Below are 21,829 nucleotides of genomic sequence, written 5' to 3'. Positions count from 1 at the left end.
AGCCTACTCTACTATGCGCCACCTGAACCACAGTCACCTAAACAAACTTGGGCGCTCAAACATGGGCAGGCTCTTTTTGTATCTACAACACATCTGCACCAGACAGGATTTATGCAGAAGAAAAGGCCAGAACTGCTGTAAAGTGTCTCTCAAAGGGAAAGAGAAACAACAAACATTTTCCATCTCTTTCCCTTTTTTTCTTCTCCTTTTCCTCCATTTGAACAGATTTTTTCCACAAATGCCCTAAATATGTTTCTTTAAATTGCACATTCTGTCTGTAGAGGTTAGCAGAAAAAAATAATAATATATGAAGAAAAAAATAATAAAACCCCCTAAATATTCTATAAACGTCTACTTCTTCTCTTTTCTTGGACAGATCAATCGAGCTCCGAGCTTTGGAACCGATCAGAAGATCGATTATGATGTGAAGAAAGGAGTACTGCTGAATGCTCTGAAACTCCTAAACATTAGGTATTGTTTTCAACTACCTTTTTACATACATGCTTGTATGCGTGAAAGTAGATGTGCAAATTGCATCAAAGAGCTCTTTAAGTTTCATGTGCAGAGACGGGTAAAGCTCAAATCAAAGCTTTCCTTTTTTTTAACAAGGCTCTCAATGTTTAAAGATTCTAATCAATTATTTTATTTTTTTCAGAAAACTTCAGAATTACTTTGATGCATGGTGCAGTTCAGCTCTTATCTTGTTCTAGTTTCAGGCTGAAGAGACAGGAGTAATAGTGTGAACATAACAAGAGGGTTAGCGCTTCGAACACATAAATTACTGTTGCTGTAAATTTACGCGCTGGTGTCTTTTTGATGCATACAGAGACATATATTAGCCGAGGTACAAAGCTGTGCCTTTGTTGCATGCTTTGTGTTCCCTGAGAAGTTAACGTGCAAGAAATGTGTGCTTGAAATGTGTGCTTGAGTGTGTTTCAAGTTCATCAGTAGCTTTGAATCTACATGTTTTACTTTTCTCTGTGCATGTATTCAGGCTTCATGTAGTTCTGTTCTTCTTTGCTTTGTTTCTTATTTGTTTGCCGTTTTTGCTTGCATTTACTTTTCTTATTGTGTGATGTATTTCTGTGTATATAGTGTTTGTGCGTGTGGAAGTTTTGTTGGTATGCTTTTCTGTCCCCTGGCTACAGTGACTCTACTCGCTGATTGATCACGGTACATGAGACCTCTGGATCTCTGCTCTCTTGTTTGCTTTCTCTCTGCTTGTCCTCTTCTTACTGCCCTAAATATAGTCTCCACTCTGCTAGTCATACACAAACACACTGCACACATACACCTAAACACACATACAGTACATATACAGCAAATCAATTGCATGCGTTACGGACGGTATATTCGGTTTGGTCATTTATGATGTGTCATGCTGTCAGCCCACATTAAAACTCACTCAGTCCTTCCTCTGACTTCATTAGGCACAAACCAATTTTTTATTAAAATTATTTGTTTTGTGGCTGATGTCATTCTTAACTATTAGAATTTCTTCAAAGACAACAAAAGCCCTGTTCACTAGAACTGCTTATGTTCATGGAGTGAAAGAGGGTTTTGTTGTACTTTGCTCCCTTTTTCAGAATATAGTAATGATTTCGTCTCCCCAAAGGAAGGGGTTGCTGGTGTATAGAGCCAGGGTTTGCTCTTGAGTCAGCTCACAACACCAACTATATCAAAAGCGATCAATTCAGACCCATCCGGGCATGGACATTGATGAACCTTATACCCCCAACAGCACTCAATACTCAATTTAAAGGGCCAGTGATTGACTAAAACAGATTTTCTCTTTTCCAAACACATTCACCAACTTGTTCAAAATATGCTGTCTAGTCCTGTTCATCAATAGGTTGTTTGCCGTTTTATCTTTTTTTGTTGTCATTTTATTGTAGAATTATTTGCATGAAGCTTTTTAAATTTTACATCAGTAGTGTAATGATCAAAACTTCATCAGTTAATGTTCAGCTCTATAAATCTTATTAAAAACTCTCTGCTTTCACTGAGTTGTAACTAATGTTACTTTAATCTCAGGCAAATATGGAGGCAAATTATCTGGTAACAGAAAACAATAACTATAAAGTGTTATTGGAAAAAACAAACAACTCATTTAAATTTGAGACTTTTCTTGTGAGACGAAACAGCGATTCTAATTGTCTTTAAAGACCTTTTTACTTTCTCTATTCTGATCCAGGGCCAGTGATAAAAAACGTAACCTGGCCCAACAAAAAGCAGAAGCTCAGAGACGGCTGTATGGCCATGGCTCCATGAAGAAACTCTCGGCGTCTTCGTCTGACTGGGAGAAACAACGACACACACTGGAACGAAGAAGAGAAGAACTGGTAAGGAACAAACTGTGGGTTAGTGGTTAAAGCAATCGTCCTCCAACGAGACAGCTAGAGGTTTCTACCAGTATGCCACATGTTGAAGTGTCCTTGGGCAAGACACCAAACCCCTCACTGCCTCCATTGTGTGCCCCATCGGTTTATGAATCTGATCTAAAGCACTGATTAGACCCTATAGAGTGATTTATTCAGGTTAGCTTTGTAAATATGTAATAGAGTGAGTGTGAATGTGTGTGTTGGATGGATAAATGAGGGCACAGATTGTGTTGTAAAGCGCTTTGAGTGGCCTGGTTGGCTAGAAAGGCGCTTTGTAAGTACAGTCCATTTACAAATACAATATTACTTCTGTACTTAACAAAAATAGACTAAATTTTGTTATGAAGTCCTACAGATATGTAAAATCTCAAATAAGAAAAACTATAGTTCTTTAAATTTCTGAGCATAAACCAGCAGCAGCTTCTGTTCAAAGTCTTTTTCTTTTGCAAGGAAGTTAAGAGCGCTACTCAATGACTTTAACACTTAAATATTCATGATCAAACATCACGAGATACCCTTAAAATAGGAATGACCTGTTCCCAATACTGATCTGAGTTTTAAAACACTGCCCATATGGAGTTTCAGTCCAATACTGTGCATGCGTGTGTGTGTGTGTGTGTATATATAATAAGATGAGCAGTTATTCGTCCCCCAAGGGGGAAATTCACAGTGTCACAGCAACATTTGACAGCAGAGGACAACAGCACACATCTAATATAAATTGTAATTACATTTTAAAATAAAAGGTATGTGTTCATAGTATATATATATATATATATATATATATATATATATATATATATAAAAAACATTAAAAAATAACATTGAAAATAACATTAATGCACATTGAGTAGTTCATATATAGTTTAACGTACTACATTGACTAAAAAACAGGAGAAGGACAAAAAACTGGAGCACTTCTCTATAGTAAAATTAAAAAAACAACTGTTAGATCAAACTATTACAATGTTGTTAGCAGATCAATACTATAACTGGACATGAAAAAAGGATCTAAGAGTGGCTGCCTTTAAGGCTAAGACTTCACTAGTCTGTTAAAGACTGTGTAGCAAATATGATGAATTATTTGAACTTTTTTTCAACAAAGTGATTTCATCAACTGTGATACATAACATCATTAAAAGATTCAGAGGTCTTCAGAACGTCAAGCAGCGCTGAAGCAAAAACTAACAGAGTTTAGTTTAGTAGTTGAAACCACAGAAACCAAAATGCATGTGAAAGCCACAGTGAGTATATACTTCTAAAAGTGAAAAACAAAAAACAACAAAACAATAGAAGACCTGTTATAACCTGCTGCAGTCGCCAAATTCAAATTGAGCATGACTGAAAAAGTTGTAAATTTATATTTTATTTTCTATTGAATTTATAGAGGAACAGGGTTTACAGAACTTTATACAGTATTAAACAATACATCAGTGTACTAGAAGATATTAGAAGAGTTAAATGGTACAAAATAGAGAGAACAGAAATTTCACTTCTTTCTTCATGTCAAAAGAGTCAAAGTTTTCCAAGACATGTATACTGTTTAATTATTTTTTCTTTGAAATGAAAGAATCAGGGGACCTTTTCTCAACTACATGGTGAAAAGTGGCAGCTACTTGCGTTTTAATGCCTCCCACCTTCTTTGATTAGCCTTTTGATAGCCACACTGGTAATCAGTGGGAATAAGGAACAGAACCGCAGAGGCGCCTCTATTAAAAAGGCCACCACCTCATCTTGGAGTGCTGTTTTGGCTGAAGTGTGAGATTGGGTTCAGGTCTGCTGAAGGCTCCTATCACTCAGTGCTTAATGATATTGCAGTGCAAGTAGCGAAGTGGTCACCTCCCCCCTGCTTTATGTCAAGTTTAACAGCTAAGCCCCACAATTACACCTTTATAATGTACTAATGAGAGTAAAAAGAGAGAAATTATGAGTCATTGCTGGAAATTTTTTTTTTCTTTAGGCTCTTTTATATAAAACTTTCTTTTTTTGTTGTTGGTAATTATTCACTGCAAAATATTTATATTTTTTCCTTTGTTGTTTATCTATTTCTAGAAAGAGCGACTTGCACAAGTTCGCAAACAGATTTCCAGAGAGGAGCATGAAAAGCAACATCTGGGGAATTACAGGTAAGAACCAGCCAAACAGCTGGAGACAATGAGCTCTCTCTTTATGAGATTCACCCACTCTCTTTGTGCCTGCTTGGGGGTCATGTGCAGATTCCCAGGCTCTTGTGAAAATAAATTTTGCCGGTGACAGAACAAACAACAGACATTTCAGAGAACGCACAAGACAGGAATAATACAAGTTAAAATGAGAAATCGAAAGAAAGGAACCAGAAGAAGTTTAGAACGACAAACTGTTATCCCTCTCGGCACATTCCTAACTTTGCTGCATTTTAGAAACTAAATTTAGCATGTAAACTTTGTTTCCCAGCTGCAAGCGATCTTCTTTTTCCTCCACAGTTCTTTTTTTTTTCTTCTCAAACTCCAGCTGGTGCTCTGGAAGAAACTGAGCGTGTTGATTTCTAACCTCGCAGATGGAGCAGATTTACCTTACAGCATGACTTAGCAAGTTCACATTCATCGCTTGTCCCGTGTAAATTGTTCTCTCTCTTTCACTCCCTTGGTTTTTCTTACTGCCTCCTTCTATGCAGACACCTACTCATTTTCAAGCCTTGCATTTTTGTTTTCCCTCCCAAGTTTTTTGCACAAATACACACACAAACATATATATACCCAACTGGGTGACACACACTCACCTGCCTTACTGCCTCCCCAAGTCTAAGTGACTTCTTGACTCATCACTTGACTGGATGCCTAGTAAGAATGCTGCTCCAGGCCTGTGTAAAGTGCTGTCACCTCCTTCCTCTTTCTCGACAGGCTGCCAGACAGTCAATCAGGCAGGCAGAGGTCTGTCTGGAGCACCCGTAATAAAGACCTCTTAGCATTCAAATGGTGCCCCGGCGCTGCAGTGAACTCTGATTAACACACTGCTGCTCATTAGATGAGTACGGGTAATGAACTCACTTACATTTGGCTGTTAGATGAAATCTGTATCAGGTACAGAAAAGCCAGGACCCTGAGACATCCATTTGAAGCCCAGCTGAGAGTTTACAATGGCTGAAAATAGTTTTATTTACAAATAAACTGATTGCTTGGCTGGTGACTTGGTATTGGGCAATTTTCAGCTTGGCTGGTGATCGCCCGATCTCATCTGCTTGGATTAGATCGATCTAAAAAATGCCACTTAACTTTTTTTCCTCAGTCCATGAATGCAAAAGTCCATTTTTAACAGTCCATCAAGTGGCTAATTTGAGGTAGTACTACTACATCTTAAGTGGGAATATTTTTATTGAGCGAAGAAGTCTCAGATACAGCCACAGTATATGCAATATATGTAAGGTTTCAATAATAAAGTCAGAGAAAGTAAAAGCAGTATAAACTGAATTGTCCATGGAGGTATTACAGCTACTCAGTTTACTGTTCAGTAAAATATAGGGTGTGGGATTCTTTTTAAATACCAGCTGCCACTTAAACTTTGTGAGACATATATTTATGTTTTAAGATGTGAGAAGCTACAATTTGATTAAATGAAAAGACCTTTATTTGTTGTTCTGTAAAGCACATTTCAGGGAAAAATAAAAGAGTGAGGTGAATAAAAAAATAAAATAAATATAAAAATTACGTTATCTTCACCTTATCTGACTGAAAGTGTTATGATGGAAACCATTGTACTCTACTACAGACATTACATCGAGCTTTAATTTTTTAATGTTTTTATAAGTAAGTCTTTACCTGTTTCTATGTCTTGTTTCTGTCCTCTCGAATTGAAAGACCAAGTTATAGGAAGTTTGGTTCATTAGGTCTGCACTAATGCCAGACTGTTTTCCTGCTCTTTGCACTGGCTAGAGCTTATTTTCTTTACAAAGCTTACATTGTTTTGGTTTGGTGGCCAAAGTGATGACACTGGGGAGCTTGGAGGTGTGTTACAAGGATATGAGGTGTATACATTGTTCTAATCTTGTCAGGCCTCAGATAATCATTGAGCAGTGTTAGTTTAGTCTTGAGGGTAAAAATACAGAATGTGGTAATATTGTATTAGCACAGACTGCAAAAAAACCAGTGAAGTGGACATCTTTGTGTGAGTGAGTGTGTGCAGAAAGCAACTGTACTGATAGATTGCAACATGTGAAAAGACTGACTAAATGAAGTTTATACATTTTCTTGACTCAAGGTCTTCAGTAATACCTTTTTTTATTTTCTCTTTGCTCCCGTCTTCTTCTTTCTTTTCCCTTGATTCTTTTTCTCTATTTTCTTTTGTCTATTGCTTCATACCTTTCACTGAAATATTTTCCTCCCACTATGTTTCCTGTCTCGCTTGCTCTTTTTCATGTTCAACCACCACTCACACCTGCTGTGACTTGACCTCTCTGTGCCTCACTCCATCCATTTGTCTCTTCTTTTAAAAATGTTCTTTGTTTTTTTGCCTCCCTTCCTCTCTGCACTCCTGCCCTTTATTTATCTCTCTATCTCTTTGGCAACACATTTTCTCCCCCTTCTTCTTTTTGCTCTTTTATACTGTACTAACCCCTCTCTTTGAATTCTGTTACTGTGCCTCTTTTAACCTCACATGCCTCCTTTGCTTAACCTCAATCTCCCTATTCTTGTTACTTTTCTGACCTTAAACTCTTTTTTTGTCTATTCTCCATCCTCTATTGCCCCACTCTCACTTTGCCCTGTCTCCCCACGCTGATAACCCTTCTTTATTACTTCTCCTTCCCTGTATTTTCCTTTCTCCTTGCCCCCGTCTCTCTCTGTCTCTTCGGCCTACAGACGTATTTACCCCCCAGACGACAAGCTGCTGTTGGAAAAGTATGAAAGCCTGCTCTCGGCCGCCTTTCAGACCTTCCTCGCCGGGCGAGCTGCCTCACTTCAAAAGGAAATGAATAATCCTCTGAAACGAATGAAGGCACGTACATCAGTGGCAGACTGTCACGGACACACACAAACACACACCACATAATCCTGCAGAGATTCACACCTGAACATATACACACAGCATTCAAACAACTGCAGACAAGAAGAAGAGGAACACACACACATTTCTATTAAGATTCTGCCCACAGAGACGAATGAGGATGTGCAAATAATGCGAAAAACGTCTTACAGTCCTTGATTTTTGTTCGAATGTTTGACAATATGTAGGAAGGAAAAGCACAATATGTGCTACTGTCCTACTGTCATTCATACTGTCTCTTCACAAATATTTATTGTATTGTGCATAAAATTTTAAAAGAAAATCAAATCCCACAGAACAATGTCATATTTGTTTCTTTTTTCAGTTCGACACTTCACTTTCCATCTGGTCTCTTTCTGTATATTTCTCATATTTTGTTCTCTCTGACAGTGTTGGTTCTGAGTGGATGACAGCTGTTGCCCACACATACTGTACTTTATTATTCCCTTTTTGTTAAAGATTACGACATTGAACATATAGATGAAAGTGCTCACACATGCATTCAGAAAATTAATGCATTTTACAATAGCTCAACAAGGTTAAAAGTCAATATATGCATAAATTGTCTAAACCAAAGGCTTTCAGTGGGTGGAAGAATGTAGCTTCAGTTTAACATAAAAGTGAAGGTGTGAGGACAAACATTAAAATGAAAAAATTGACTGACAGATACAATCATCGTTCAAATTGCAGAGTATGATTGAAAAAAAAATTTGTTGCACAGTAAAGAGAAGATGAAATGCTGAGAAAGAGAGACGCTTTGTCACTTTCCTTTTTTCGAAAAATACTTTTTAAAAAAACTTTAGCGGTACAAAAGGGGTCTTTTAGAGCCAATTTTCTGTCATCATGTCAACTTATTTGTTTAATAGGAACAAAACAATGACACTAAAAAACACACAGGGAGAGCATTGTGACATGTTCAAATACGCTGAAGAATAAAGCAACAGTGACAGAATGCAGATAAGAACAACCACAAAAACACACGCACACACCAGAAAAATCTTAATTACTTTTGACAAAAGTATTGGTGCTACAAATCCATTGCACATCACTGTCATATGCAGCTATTGCAACTTTATAAACCTCACCTCTGGCCTTTTGCAGTTTGATTTTCTGAAGGTTATGGTCTGTTTCTCTAAGAATCTCTGCAGAGAAACTTTCTAGAGATTTCAGTCAAAGATCAAGCTGAACCCTAACACCTAGATTTTTAATTTAGCCAGCAGAGAAATGTGGATTTTGTTCAAAGCAGTAAGGTAGAGAAGAGTAGCGATGCTGTTTCCTATCTAGTCACACAATCGTGATTGACAACTGAACTGTCCTCTTTAAAGGGACAATGTGTGAGATACTAATCTGCACCATCTATGAGAAAGAAGGCAGGTTCCTGAAATTCAGCATGATAATCATCACACCATGAATATTTCCTTTTAAACAGATATTTCCTTATTTTTCTAAACATTATGTGTTGCTTTCATTTACTTTCTTGCCTGGATTTTATTACCACACATTTACAGTGAAGACAAAAAAGTCATCTTGAGATCTTGGTAAGCTCGGTTTGTACTGTTGTTGTGTTTGAATAGTCATACATGTTTGATTGTAGTCAAGGTTCATTTTGTTTTAGGATATTTTGTCATTCTTGTGAACAGAATATTTCACAAACACAGAGTTTTGTACTTAAATATATTTGTGGACTTAAGAATAAATTTAGTTTTGTGGTCGAAGGTCTTTTTGATGTCTTAAAACAAGTATTTGGTTTTAGTATACATTTGACAACATTAAATAAGAAGACGACAACATTTTATTATGAACAAATCAAAGGGTATTAAAAATACTCTTCTGGCCACAAATTGACATTATGACTCTACCAGAAATTTAAACTGCTTTTTGTTTGTGGTTCAAAGTTGTACAGCATTGTGTCAGTCCCAGTAATTGTGAGCTGTTTCACAGTAGAATTAGTGCCTTTACAATTTGTACTCTTCTCTACATAATTCTAAATAATTCTTAGGCACATGCCTTAGATAGTCACAGGTTTATTTACCCTGTATCTCACTGAGTTGCAACTGCTGGTGACTAGTTCAGGAATGGCATTTGAGAGGGGGTCCCCAACACGTCTTAAAAGGTTTTGACCATGTTAAATAAATTTGTACAACAAAGTTTCTCTCAAAGAGTTGTCATAGGTCATAGTCTCAATTTTGTTTCCACCCCTTTCAAGAATACAGGAACTGTATTTTGACTTCGGCATGAGAGCTATACTCTGACAGATAACATGTTTAGGTCTAAAAAGGTGGGTAAAGGTGGGTAAAAAGCAAGCCTGGTATAATGTGGGTGAAGGTGGGCAACAAACAGATGTACAAAAGCTAGAAGCAAACAAGCTGTGCACATAAATCTAAGTCATAATTTTCCAAAAATGGCTGCATTTACTGCTTGCTGGTCACTTGGCGGCAAACGCTCCAACCGAAAACTTACCTGTTTGTTCACAATTTTCTTGTAACTTCGCCAACTAGTCTCCAACAGATGCAGCCCAATGAGATACTACCCTTTGCAACTGTATCAGTATGGATTTAGGTTTGACACATATTAGTACCATTATTCCTTCATGTCTGTAATATGAATCATGTGACAATTCATTTAATGTATGTAAAACCACCTATAGAACACGGATTAAAATATTATGTTATGTTTGTCATTTATATTAGTTCTTGTTTGTGTGGCATAAAGTACATCATTTGACCTGTACTGTGCATATTAGTATACTCTTTTTTGGGAGGTCAAAGGTCATTTGCATGCAAACAATCAGCATTTCCATCAGGTCTGGCAGGGTTTGCACCAAAACACTCATGTTTGTCTACCTTTGTTTGCTTCTCACGACCAATATGAATTGAAAAATGTCACGTTCTGTCACCGTATCAAAGAAAGTAAAGCCTGTGTTGTATTCCTAGAAATAACATGTTGATTGACTGCAGAGCAGCCTCTTGCTTTCAGCCGCTGTTCTGCAGACATCCCAGAGATGGGTTACACTGTTTTCCAAAGCGTTTGCATCACCCTTCTCCCCACTTTCATTACAGTTAGGTTGAAAGGTATGCATCAGATTGTTTGGTCTGTTGTTAGCTAGAATTTTTTTTTCCTGTCTTCTCAGTTGCTATCTTCCTATTCAACCACTTTATTTTTATTTTCAAATGAATACTAAATCTGAAAAGGAAAATGTTGTCAACCTGTCGCTCGCTCCGAAGGCCTGTGGTTTTCTGTCACGAACATAAAAATGTACACAAGTATACAAAAGTGAAAGTGTTGTCTTCACAAACTTCTGTCACTGAAAAATGCTTTCAAAGAGGCAAGTTGAAGAAGTGCATAAATTGAGCATGGATATTAAAAATTTGTACTGCTAACTAGATTTAATTTCTTTAATGAACAAAAAACATACAGTTCTAAAGGAGTTCTCAGCTCTATAATAAAAAGAAACTGAATAGGTGGTTTTCACAAATCACACTGTTTTCTGCTGCAAGATTATGCTCATCATAATTCGAGGTTATTCACATTTTGTCAGAAGTGGAAGACAGTAAAATGGAGAGAAAATACTAAGAAATTGCTTAATATATGCATTAGGCGAATAAAAAACCCACAATTATATATGTGAAAAGATGTGTGTCTAGTGTTTTTAAATATCAAACAATGCCATTAAACTGCAAAATATCTACTTTGTTTTTGGTTCTGTTTTTTCTGCCTGACCAGTACTACCTTTGTGCAACAAACAGCCTAAAAATAATATTTGCAGTTATTTAAGATATAGGTGCACTCTAGCTTATTTACATAAATGTAAATAACTTTTATTTCATTTGTAATTTCTGCATGTGTGTCAAGTTTGTTTTGTTCCTGTGCTGTAAAGCTTATCAAAACATCCCTGTAATCCACTTGGTGTTATTTAACAAACTAATGGGCCTCTAGTGGTTTTTAACCACTGTGGGTGTGGAAGCTTTCACCTCGTAAAAGGTTATTGAGCTGGCAGCAGACTTCCGTTGAGGAAAAATACCTGTAATTTGTAAATATTTCTACAAAGCAGGTTAAAGTATCATTTTCTTGTGATAATGATTATGATATAAGAGGTTCAAATTTGAGTTGTTGGCTTTTTTTGGCTGCTGGTACAAGTCGATTTGAGCATATATTGTTGCCTCATTTTAGAATGAGTGGCTACAGCATAAAGTTGATTTCCCTTAGTAGACTTTTGTTGAGGCTTTTCAATAAACGTGTTTATTATAAGTGTTTAAAATAAGTTGTATATATAACATTCAAAAAGCCAAAAGTTGGTTAACACAGAGCTGGTGTAATGCTACCTGATTTTACACTAGTTTTCTAGAATCAGAGGTACAACATGTGACACCACTGCATTAGTGTGCAGTGTAGTGTGTCCCATAATACAGGCTCTCTGCATGTTATAACACAGATTAGGTCTTCCAGACAAGGAAATATTGCACAATGCACATATGTGCCCACAAATCAACACAGTGTGTTACGAGTTGTTAAACAATCAGTTTGGATTTGAGCAGCAAGTTGAAGCCTGTTATGTCCCATTCTCAAAATGCATTAATAATCTTTTTAATAATGGTCATTTGGAAATAGATTCACCATGTCAAACACTATAATGCTTTCTTGTATAAATCAAGCCTCCCTTTAGACTCCAGATACAACGCTTTGAAGTTAAACTTTTATTATTTTTATTAATTCAAGTTTTATTTGTTTACTGGGACCTCATTTGATGTTACAGCAACAAATCAAAGCATTTTTATTATTTCACCACGAGTGTAAAATCAAGATTTGGGTACCCTGTTTGAAAATCATGTTTGTTCTGTTTTTAATTTGACATTTTCTAATCTAACCTTTTTTTCTGTATAGGAGGAAGATATACTGGATCTACTGGAGCAATGTGAACTGGACGACGAGAAGCTGATGGGCAAATCCTCCAGGCAACGAGGCCCAAAGGTGGGTGAAAGGGAGAGAGGTAGGGAAACAAAGAGCAGAGAGAGAATAGGGTCCAGATGCCTCATGGGACCTAAAGAAAGAAGAGTGTCAGAGGGGAAGGGATGCCGGTAGTCAGATGCCTGGAGCTAACGCTCACGGAAAGCACACCGGACGTGATTCAGAAAAGTAAAGAGGGGGGGTAGCAGGTCTGAGAAGAAAGAAAATACTCAGAAAGAGGCCCAAAGAAGAGACCCAACTCCCCAAGGGGACAGCTGTCAGGCTGGCTCCCTCGTGCTCTTCCTGCTATCTTTCTTTCTGTCTATCATCCTCTTTTTCTATCGCTCTGTCACATCCACCTATAAGCCCCCCTCCCAATTTCTTGCGACAGCACATTACTCCCTCCATCACCTTGCTTCACTCTCCTCCGCTCACCCCTCCATCCCTTTCTTTTTCTGCACATGTACCTTCATTCCCCTCTCGAGGGCCAAATTGACGGGAACGCTTGAGGAGTGTGTTAGGGACCAGACGTTGAAGTTCAGCACTGCGATTGGGAGGTCTTTGCTAAAAGTGAAGACTTGTTCAGACACAATCACTGTTGTCCAAAATAATTTGCGGCCCGTCAGTTTTGATGTTGCAGAGCGTATGGAGGGAGACATCGATACCCGGAGAGAGAAAGTACTGTGACGGATAGATTCACTCCTCAGGGTGCGGTGCTCACAAACCATCTGCTGAATCTGAACCAACAAGTATGTGAAAGTTTAAAGTGGGGATTGAACCAAAGGGATTGGAAACAGGATTCTGTTGCAAGGAAAGGACAATGTTTGTTATAGCTAAGGAAGTGTTTAGGCAGAGAGGGTGAAAGGTTAGGAAAGGGGAAGGTTTTTATACCATTCTTAATAGGTTGTACTCCACATGCTAATTTTGACATACTACATTTACCCTTGTTCTCTTTTCTGTCCTTCTTTTAGCTCCCTATTTAGGCTGCTGGCAGTTCTCACACACTGCTCCCCTTAAATGCATCCAAAATTTCATCTCATTTTTACAGTGTCTGATCTTTTGTCTTTGCCTTGCTCTCCACTGTTTAGTCACAGTCTGTTCTCGTATCCTTTTTATCCCCTCTTTTATGTCCAGAATCCCTTTCTCTTGGTGTTCATTTCCGCCTCTCTCGGTCTATTCAGTTTCTCCTTTCTGTTCCTTTCTGCTGCCATGCTGAGATTCACCTTGTCCCCCCTCTTTATGTCTCACCTCATCAATCTGATGTTCCCATCTCCCCTCTTATTCTCCTCTCATGTATTTAATCTCTCTGTCTCTATCCTCGTCTATCACTCACCCACACAGCTACCCAGCGGTGACTGTGTAAGCCCTGTGATCACTTCCTGCTTATTAATTTGAGTGGCCTGACAGCACTGCCCGAGCTGAATGCTGAATAACAGATGTATAAATGCTTTATTAATGTTATCAGCTCATGCCCTTCCAGGATGTGAGATAGACCGATGTAATTAATGTTATACTAAAGAAAAAAGTAACTGTTTGGGACTTCATGCATTATACTTGAACTTACAAACATAAGCCTTTTCACCTTGTTGTTTCTAATAGAACTGCTCTGTCAAAGAAGCACCCAGCAATTTCTCATCCCTTATAAACACATTTATGTTCTTTTTCATCCAGTGAAGCATATATGTTAAACAGCTGGCGTCAAAGAATAAACAAAACGTTTTACCTTGACTTTACCACATACATTTCCAAGCAGATATAATTTGTTGAAGGCTAAAGGTTGGTGGTGTTAGTTATAGTGTTACAGCACTTATAAAGCATTATAAGACAGTCTGGCTGTCTGTAGGCAGCGGGTCTCCCTGTGACAGATGCTCACAGACTTAACGTGACGCAAGGCCGACAACCACTTAGTTATTCATCATGTTCACGTTTAAGTGTGCGTGCATCAGAGGTTGACCAATTGATCAGTCTGCTTATTAATTAGGTTGGTTTTTGCCATTTTTAAAATAATCAGCATCCACCAGGCCTGAGCATTTTAAGGCGATTAAAAGACAGGCCTATCTGTTAGCATAGTGATTTTACGCTTGGCACTATGCGCTTGTGTCAGTGTGCTTTCCGTGACAGGGGTGCCTTTTATGGCCGGGTGCTTTTTTTTGGCACAAACCTAAAGGAAGTAAACTGGAATACTGTGGTAATTTTACAGTTTAATAAATGTTTTTACTTTACAGTCTGTGGGTACTAATCAAAGTCATCACCTCAATAACATCATCACTGGTGGCCCGTGTTGTTTGTGCAGCAGGTTGTGTAATAACACCCAACTGATTTTTAAATGTTTTGTGTTTTATAGTGTTTGTAATTAATTTATTCGGAGCCTTATGCAATTCCCAGTATTGATTATCCCGCACCCTACTGAAAGCAATGGCCCAGATATTTTAAATCAGTTTAGTTTTACATCATAATGTGTACAGATATTAAAATTATATAATGATGGACCAAATACAGAGGAACACACAAACCAGCTTTATAAACCAACAAAACAACTGTGCTTTTTTCTAAAAACTTACCATGCCAAATTAAAAAACAAACAAACAAAAAAAAAATCAGTCAATCACTAGAGTGCATACTTATACTGGTACTCTTGTGAATCTTTGTTGGTATTAAAAATATTCAGCTAAAGACCTTTTTTTCCAGGACGAGATCATTTTGCAATAAGGAAAATAAGGAAATTTGTACATTAGTAATTTTGTCATCTTTACGGATGCATGGTCATTTCTACATTCTGCTTCAATATTTATCAAATGTGCGCTTCATATCTGAGTATGTGTTTCATTGCCAGCCTTTGACCGCCATGCCAGAATGCAGTCAGACGCCAAGACGTCAACGACCAGACTACCTGGCTGACTTCACCAGTGGCAGCAGCGCCGATAATTCCTGCTCCTCTTCAGATGAAGAGGAAGACGAGAGGAGGAAAGCAGGAGAAGGAAGACGTGGAGAGAAGAGAGGAGAGAAGAAAGTTTCCTATGACCTTGGCGAGAGCAAGGAAAAGAACTTGGCTGAGCGCTCAGGTAGGAGAAAGTGTTTGGGAAGTCTGTATTAGTAAGGCAGAGTGTGGGGTCTGACAAGGATCTTGTTTCCTACAACAGTTCTTCTTTTTTTATGTTGGCCTACCTTACGCAGGAGACAGGGAAAATCTCTAAGATTTATTGAGAAATCAAAATTCCATGTAACTGAAAAAAATATTGAGGAAGATTCAGGAAACTTCAAACTGTGTATTTCTGTTGTGTCCAAGAAAAACTGAAAGCCAACGAGAATAAACATCTAGACCTAATGAATTTCAGGACTAAATGTTGTGGACAGTTAAAGTTAAAATAGAATATTTTGACTGCAACAAGCACATATATGGCTGGAAAAAAAGAGTAAACAATTTTATAAAAGCTACATGTCTTCCAATGTTAAATACAAGGATAGATTGAAACCATTTTGGAAGAACAGGTGAAACTCCACAAACATGTTTGAAAGGTCCCTTAGATGGCTACAAAAACAGATTGCAGTTTGTGCCCACACAAGAGTGGCAAACTTTTTTTTTTTTGGTTTACTTTCAAACTGTGAAAGATTGAAATATAATTTCTCTTACAATAAAAAAATACATGTTTTGCCTTTTTAAACCTTTTATAAAAATTAGGTTGTCTTTTACTCACTTAGCATTTTACAGAAGCAGAAATTTCGAACAGGGTCGTTCAAACTTTGGCATGCTATTATATTTCAACACATTTCAGCTCTTATTTACAAGATTCTCTTTCAATTTAAAGTTTTACACAGTAGGTTTTTTTAAAGAAATATTTTCTTTTCAAGCCTTTTAAACAAATGCTCCATACTTTTTGACCTTATTTGGGTTCTACCAAGGTTTTACATCTTTGAAGCATCTTTTCCTTACTACACACATACAAACTGAAAAGCTTAATGATGACATTTTGCCCATTTGAGGCATTGCAATGTTGGACATCAAACTGCCAATCTTAGATTAGAAGACAACCACTGTACCTCTGAGCCAAGCACAGCCATTCCAGTCAAGACACACTATCTGTTTTTTTCTAATTACTGTATATTGTCATAAACTTTTAGATTTAACATAAAATAAAACTGGGATGTCCAGTCCTGGAAAGATTAGCAATTATCTTGAATGTTTTCTGCTCGTAAATAATCTTTTTCACTCTCTAAACTCCAGATTGTTCTTTCCTAAAGCGATAGGCAGAAACACTTGCTTCACTATGATTATTCTTTGGTTTTGTTGTTCTTGTCTTGTTGTCAAACCAACAAAACGACTGCACTTATCAAGGTGCCTGAATTTCTTCATGACTGATTAATTCTGGTTTGGACCAAGTGATTTTATTATTATTTCTTGACACATAAAATCTTGGAAGTAAATGAGGAATTTTTTCGTTTTTCACCTTGGCTCAAGCTCTTCAGCAGTCTTTTAATAATGTGCTTAACTGATTAGATAAAGGGTATAATTTCCATGGGCTTTAATTTTAGTTTAGCAAAATAATTATAGCATTTGTTTCTTTGGAATATTGATCTTTGTTGCTGAGTTTGTAGGTAAAATAATGTTTGAGCACCACAGCTATGGAGCCCCGTTTACAGCAAATACTGAAGCTTTAAAAAGCACTTGAGGAAAGGAGAGTTTCTGAACACTGCAGTCCTGTTGAATAGAAGGTGAAGGTAGACACAGTAATGAATAGAAACTGAAATTTGATTGAAAAAGAAGCAGAAAGACTTTTTTGTTGGCTACCTTGAAAATACCTTGGGGGTTTATGTTGAAAAATCCTGTTTTGTAGTGAGAGTGATAAGCCTCCCTTCAATTCACATAAGTTGCATGCATCAACTCACTTTAAGCTGTCACAAGCAAGAAAGAGAGGACCTTTCGAAGTAGTCTACCTACTGACCTTGGATAAGAAATTCTCTGGTTGCACTTTGAGTTGAAGTTTATTGCTCACTGGAGATGCATTAGCTTATTCCATTTGCCACCAAATAAGGGAAAAGACAAACTTTTTGTCAAAGTATCTTTATGCGTGTTTGTATGCATGTGTGTGCTGAGTGAGACGGCAACCTTGCCAAGTCCTTCTGTATACCAAGCCACCAAAGGACTGCTACAACTAAGCCCTGTAATGCTCACATTTGGCAATGGTTAAGCCTTGGAAGATTCAGCAGCCACACACACACACACACACAAACACACACATACTTGTACTTGTACGCTTGCTTGATGTTGGACACACACTAATACACTGGCCTGCAGACAAGCTTGAACAGAGTCAAGGGTGACGGAGAGTGTCACTATGTGTTTTCTACTTCATTTTCCATGTCCTTGCATCTGTTTGTCTAATGTGCCTGAGACAGAGAGCGCCTCTTTAATCTGCCCCTGAACCAGACACGAACCAGACTACGGTTTTGTTTATGGTTTTGACTACACATGCTGCGGTCACTAATAACACACAAAATTTGACCGCAGGGCCAGTGGGCTACAGTGCAGCTATGGGAGTTTTAATGCCACACTTCATCCTGCAACCCAGGTGTTGCATGACACATAGCAGAGTGTGTGATAGGAACACTGGGAAAGGCCCAGGAATGAAAACGTCATGTTCCTGAGGTCTAACACACACACACACACACACACTGTTGTCTTCTGTTTCTCTACAGGTCGGATGCACTGGAAACCTCCAATCAAGTCACTCAAAACCAACACCGCTCCGTCTGTGTCGCCCACGCTCTCTGGTCCAATCAGACGCTCCATTTCGTGCCCGCGCTCTATTGCCTCCCTTTTGTCACCCAGCGAAGTGCGGGCATTGTCCACCAGGCCTTCTCCTTCAGTTCCCTTGGCAACGCCCCTAACAAGACCGAGCTCAGCTACACTTCGCTCTCATTCGCTGAGCCGCAGTAGCTCCGCCCATCGAGTACCTCACAGCAGCAGCCTAGGAACAATACACTCTAATATAGTAGGTTTCTCAAAACACAAGTTGAGTTATACTTCCTTAAAATGTCAAAATACATGTATGTCTAATGAGATGTCATTCATTTAGACCTACAATAATCATACTTTCATCATGCTACATTTACCAGTTTTCTTGTGATGCACTACTCCAAGCTGGTTTAATGAAACAATCAGGAATCACCTTCGATTTTCAGAGAGACCCATGTCCTTGTATGTAATTAGAGGTTTTATATGTAACTCCATGTTGCCATGTATGTTTTAGCATGCGTACCTGGTCTAATGTGATACTTTTAAACAGATATTTCAAAACTCTACAAGATACTGTTGTTGTTAATAATAATCTTTCATTATGTGGCCATCTGTTGCTTTCCACCTACCTCCTCTATTTTCATTCTTTCTTCACAAGTATGCTGGTAAACTCCGCAAAGTAAAGAATAAAATAAGAAGAAACAGAATTAACAACTGTCACTGAGAACAAAACAAATGAAAAGTCATTTATTCTGAACATTTGTTGGCTTGATGGTATCTGGTAACTAAATGCTGGAAGAAGTCTAAAAAATATATGGAATGGCATTTTAGTATTGTTTCACAATCTGACACTCATTTGCCTTTTTTTTAGGGTGACCCACTGATAAATCTAAGAAGTAAAGAGCAGGAAGCCGAACTGGTGCGTCAGACTCTGTCAGCACTCACCTCCATGCGGATCAGGTTTCCTGGGAAAACTGAAGAGGAGGCTGAGGCTGTGCTGGATGAGGTGAGCACAGGATTTTTGCTGACTTTTTGCTGACTTTTACCACACAGGTCTCAGTACAAGTTTTAAGTCCTGCCCCTCTACGTAAATGAACAGGACTGCCCATATTTAACACACAACAAGAAAACACAGATACTTATTTTTCAGTTGTTTAATCTTGTTAATTCATATACTTCTAACAGCTGCTGTATGTTCAAATATTCATTTTCTAATATGTTTAACTGTAGTTTGTTATTTTATGCTTAAAAGAGAAGTTGTGTGACTCCATGATTGTGTGCAGGAGAGTAGGTGTGACTTAAAACTGCACATCCCTAATGAGCGCATTCTGGTCCAAAAAATACAACGTGGGAGCTGCCATAAACTGGGTCCTGTGGGATTAAATTCCCAACATGAGAAGTCAGGGGCATTTGGTCCAGTATTAGAATACATGTTAATTGGCCTAACTCAAAGTGACCTTGTCACCTCTCTTCACTGTAGTTTGTCTGCTTGGGCTTGACTTCAGGCTCTTTCACAAAACAGTTCCATGAAATGACTGCAAAGACCAGTCTGTCTTTATTCTGCCTCTGGCCGTTCATAAATCACAGATGGAGCCGGCCACATCCCCCACAGACGTAAGCTTTCAGAAATGAAGTGAGCACCGTGGAACCAAAAGAGGCATTTAGAAGAATGCAGATGTGCTGATTTGGAGCACAACACTTTAAATCTGTGATGGATGTCTCCCTTGCACCGTTTTCAAAACATGACAAATGACCTCAGTTTAGTGATTCTCTTTGTGGTTAGATAATTCTTCGATAAAATACAAAGTGTGCTTTTTTGCTTTTCTGTCATCTTTTATTGTTTGGATATACAGTTGGCCCCGACTGGACAGCAACTTCAGAATCAATACACACATGTTAATGCTCGCAGCATCCATATTTACTTCTGTAAACTCAGCATGTGAAGTGTGATGTCACATTTTCTTCTGTGCATTCAAGTCATTTCGGGAATTGGAGACTGTTCACACTGGAGTCTGATGGACATTGCATTGAAAATCTAATGTGAATGACCGTGAAAAAAAAGTCGGATTAGAGCAAAAGATCAGAATTGTGCATTAAGACCTGCAGTTTAAACTTAGCCTAAATGTCCTATTGGCAAAGATACAATTTAAATTTGTGAATATAAAAAAAAAGAACAATCTGCCTCATACAGGTCATACTATTGACAAAAATTATATGTAAATAATGTTAACTGGAAATGCGGTACTGTTAACTAATGTAGCTAATGTCTGCAATGTTGATTGTGTGCGTAAGGCTATAAAAAATAATGTATTTTAAGTGTACTACACACATCTAGTTTATAGAGTTATAGAGTAAAACAAGACAGAAAAGTCTAGATGTGTGTGAATTACTTTTAAATGAAAAAGAATTACTTTAGGCTACCTAAGAACAAAGCAAAAGTTCCCCTTGAATACATGACAGAAGTCATACATTTACAAAAAAAGCACTGTAGACGCATCCTTCTACACTTATTCTGCCCTTCATTACAGCCACTGGTGTCCTCAGTAGCGTCTGTTTTGTTCAGTGCCACATTTTCATAGTGCAGAATGGGCAGAAACCAGCCAGATGATCTTCACTAGGATAAGTGACAAAAACACCATCAGGACTTTCAATGGACAAAATTTGTTCTCAGAAGGATACATGGGAAATGCACCCAAAGGAGTAAACCAGAAGCTGGGTCAATTATTTTTCTTTGTCACATTCAAGCTGAAGTCCAAGGTCTTTCTCGCTTGACTCTTCCGTTTTTGAAATCAACAAGAGTAGATGTGGCAGTGGCTCTCTGATAGGGTCGAGACAGACAGCACAGTGACACTCTGGAGTGGACAAGTCAGTAAGTTTCTAGTGGTTTGTTGAAAGCAAAGAGTTTTGATTCTCTCCGTATGTTTCTGTTCCAGGTAATTTAACACAAAATAATTTTTTTACACACTATATAACAGCTAATTGGCAGAGGATGTTTGGTACTTTGCAAAAATTTTAGCACTGTGGCAAAATACAGTGTCCAAGATACAAGAACATTAGGAACAATTCATGAATGAGCATAATATCTAGGCGTGTCAGGGCTGAGAAAGACCATTACCACAACACCTGTACTGGTAAAAAACACTAATGAGAGCACCAAAGAAACACAGCTGAGCGAATGCACCTGTGCTGTTGACTCGTTGCCTCAGGAGAGGAGCGTTCACTTGGCACAAAAACAATCTATAGCATTTTTTGCTGTGATTTAAAGTTGAGGTGTAATTGGACTAATGATGTGTTTGTATCCGAGTAATTGCCTCCCTTATCTTCCACTCAGAAATCTCCTTCTTTTGTTACTCTTACATCTTAGAAAGATGAAATGTTTTGTGTGCTTTTTTTGTTGTGCCTTAATTGACAGTAATTTGTGTACATGTTAAACACAATATGACAAATGAGTATGCAGCTTAGCAGGTAAAATAAAAAGACTGAGTGATAAGTGATGTTCAGCAGTAAAAGATTTCACACCTTGTTCTGAATGTTCCTCGTGAGAGGTTTTTGAAATACAAACTCTGTACCCAACTACTGTTTATTTAAATTATGGAGTATACTTGTAAGGTCAAAAATTAGGGTTTAAATGGTCACAGTATAGGAGACTATTCTTCTTTTTGGAGACAGAAAATGTCCGCATAATGCAAATTAATAAAATCCCGGCAAGGAGTTATGGTTAGGAGATAACTACAGGAAAGCCAAATAGGTTACA

General features: G+C 37.9%; 1 protein-coding gene across 3 annotated transcripts in view; it reads left to right on the top strand.

Moving 5' to 3' along the window:
- Window positions 1-21,829, top strand: part of ttll7 (tubulin tyrosine ligase-like family, member 7) — a 67,861-nt gene that overhangs the window by 31,793 nt on the left and 14,239 nt on the right. For all 3 annotated transcript variants that reach the window (XM_037974185.1, XM_017413512.3, XM_017413514.2), the window contains exons 10-17: window positions 377-471; window positions 2,195-2,342; window positions 4,434-4,507; window positions 7,214-7,349; window positions 12,279-12,365; window positions 15,175-15,403; window positions 18,036-18,331; window positions 18,947-19,081. In XM_037974185.1, the coding sequence (XP_037830113.1) occupies window positions 377-471; window positions 2,195-2,342; window positions 4,434-4,507; window positions 7,214-7,349; window positions 12,279-12,365; window positions 15,175-15,403; window positions 18,036-18,331; window positions 18,947-19,081 (1,200 nt within the window). The remainder of the gene's footprint in view (window positions 1-376; window positions 472-2,194; window positions 2,343-4,433; window positions 4,508-7,213; window positions 7,350-12,278; window positions 12,366-15,174; window positions 15,404-18,035; window positions 18,332-18,946; window positions 19,082-21,829) is intronic.

Source organism: Kryptolebias marmoratus, linkage group LG24 (genome assembly GCF_001649575.2).
Source record: "Kryptolebias marmoratus isolate JLee-2015 linkage group LG24, ASM164957v2, whole genome shotgun sequence".
NCBI lineage: Eukaryota > Metazoa > Chordata > Actinopteri > Cyprinodontiformes > Rivulidae > Kryptolebias > Kryptolebias marmoratus.
This window is presented reverse-complemented; position numbering and strand designations above follow the sequence as displayed.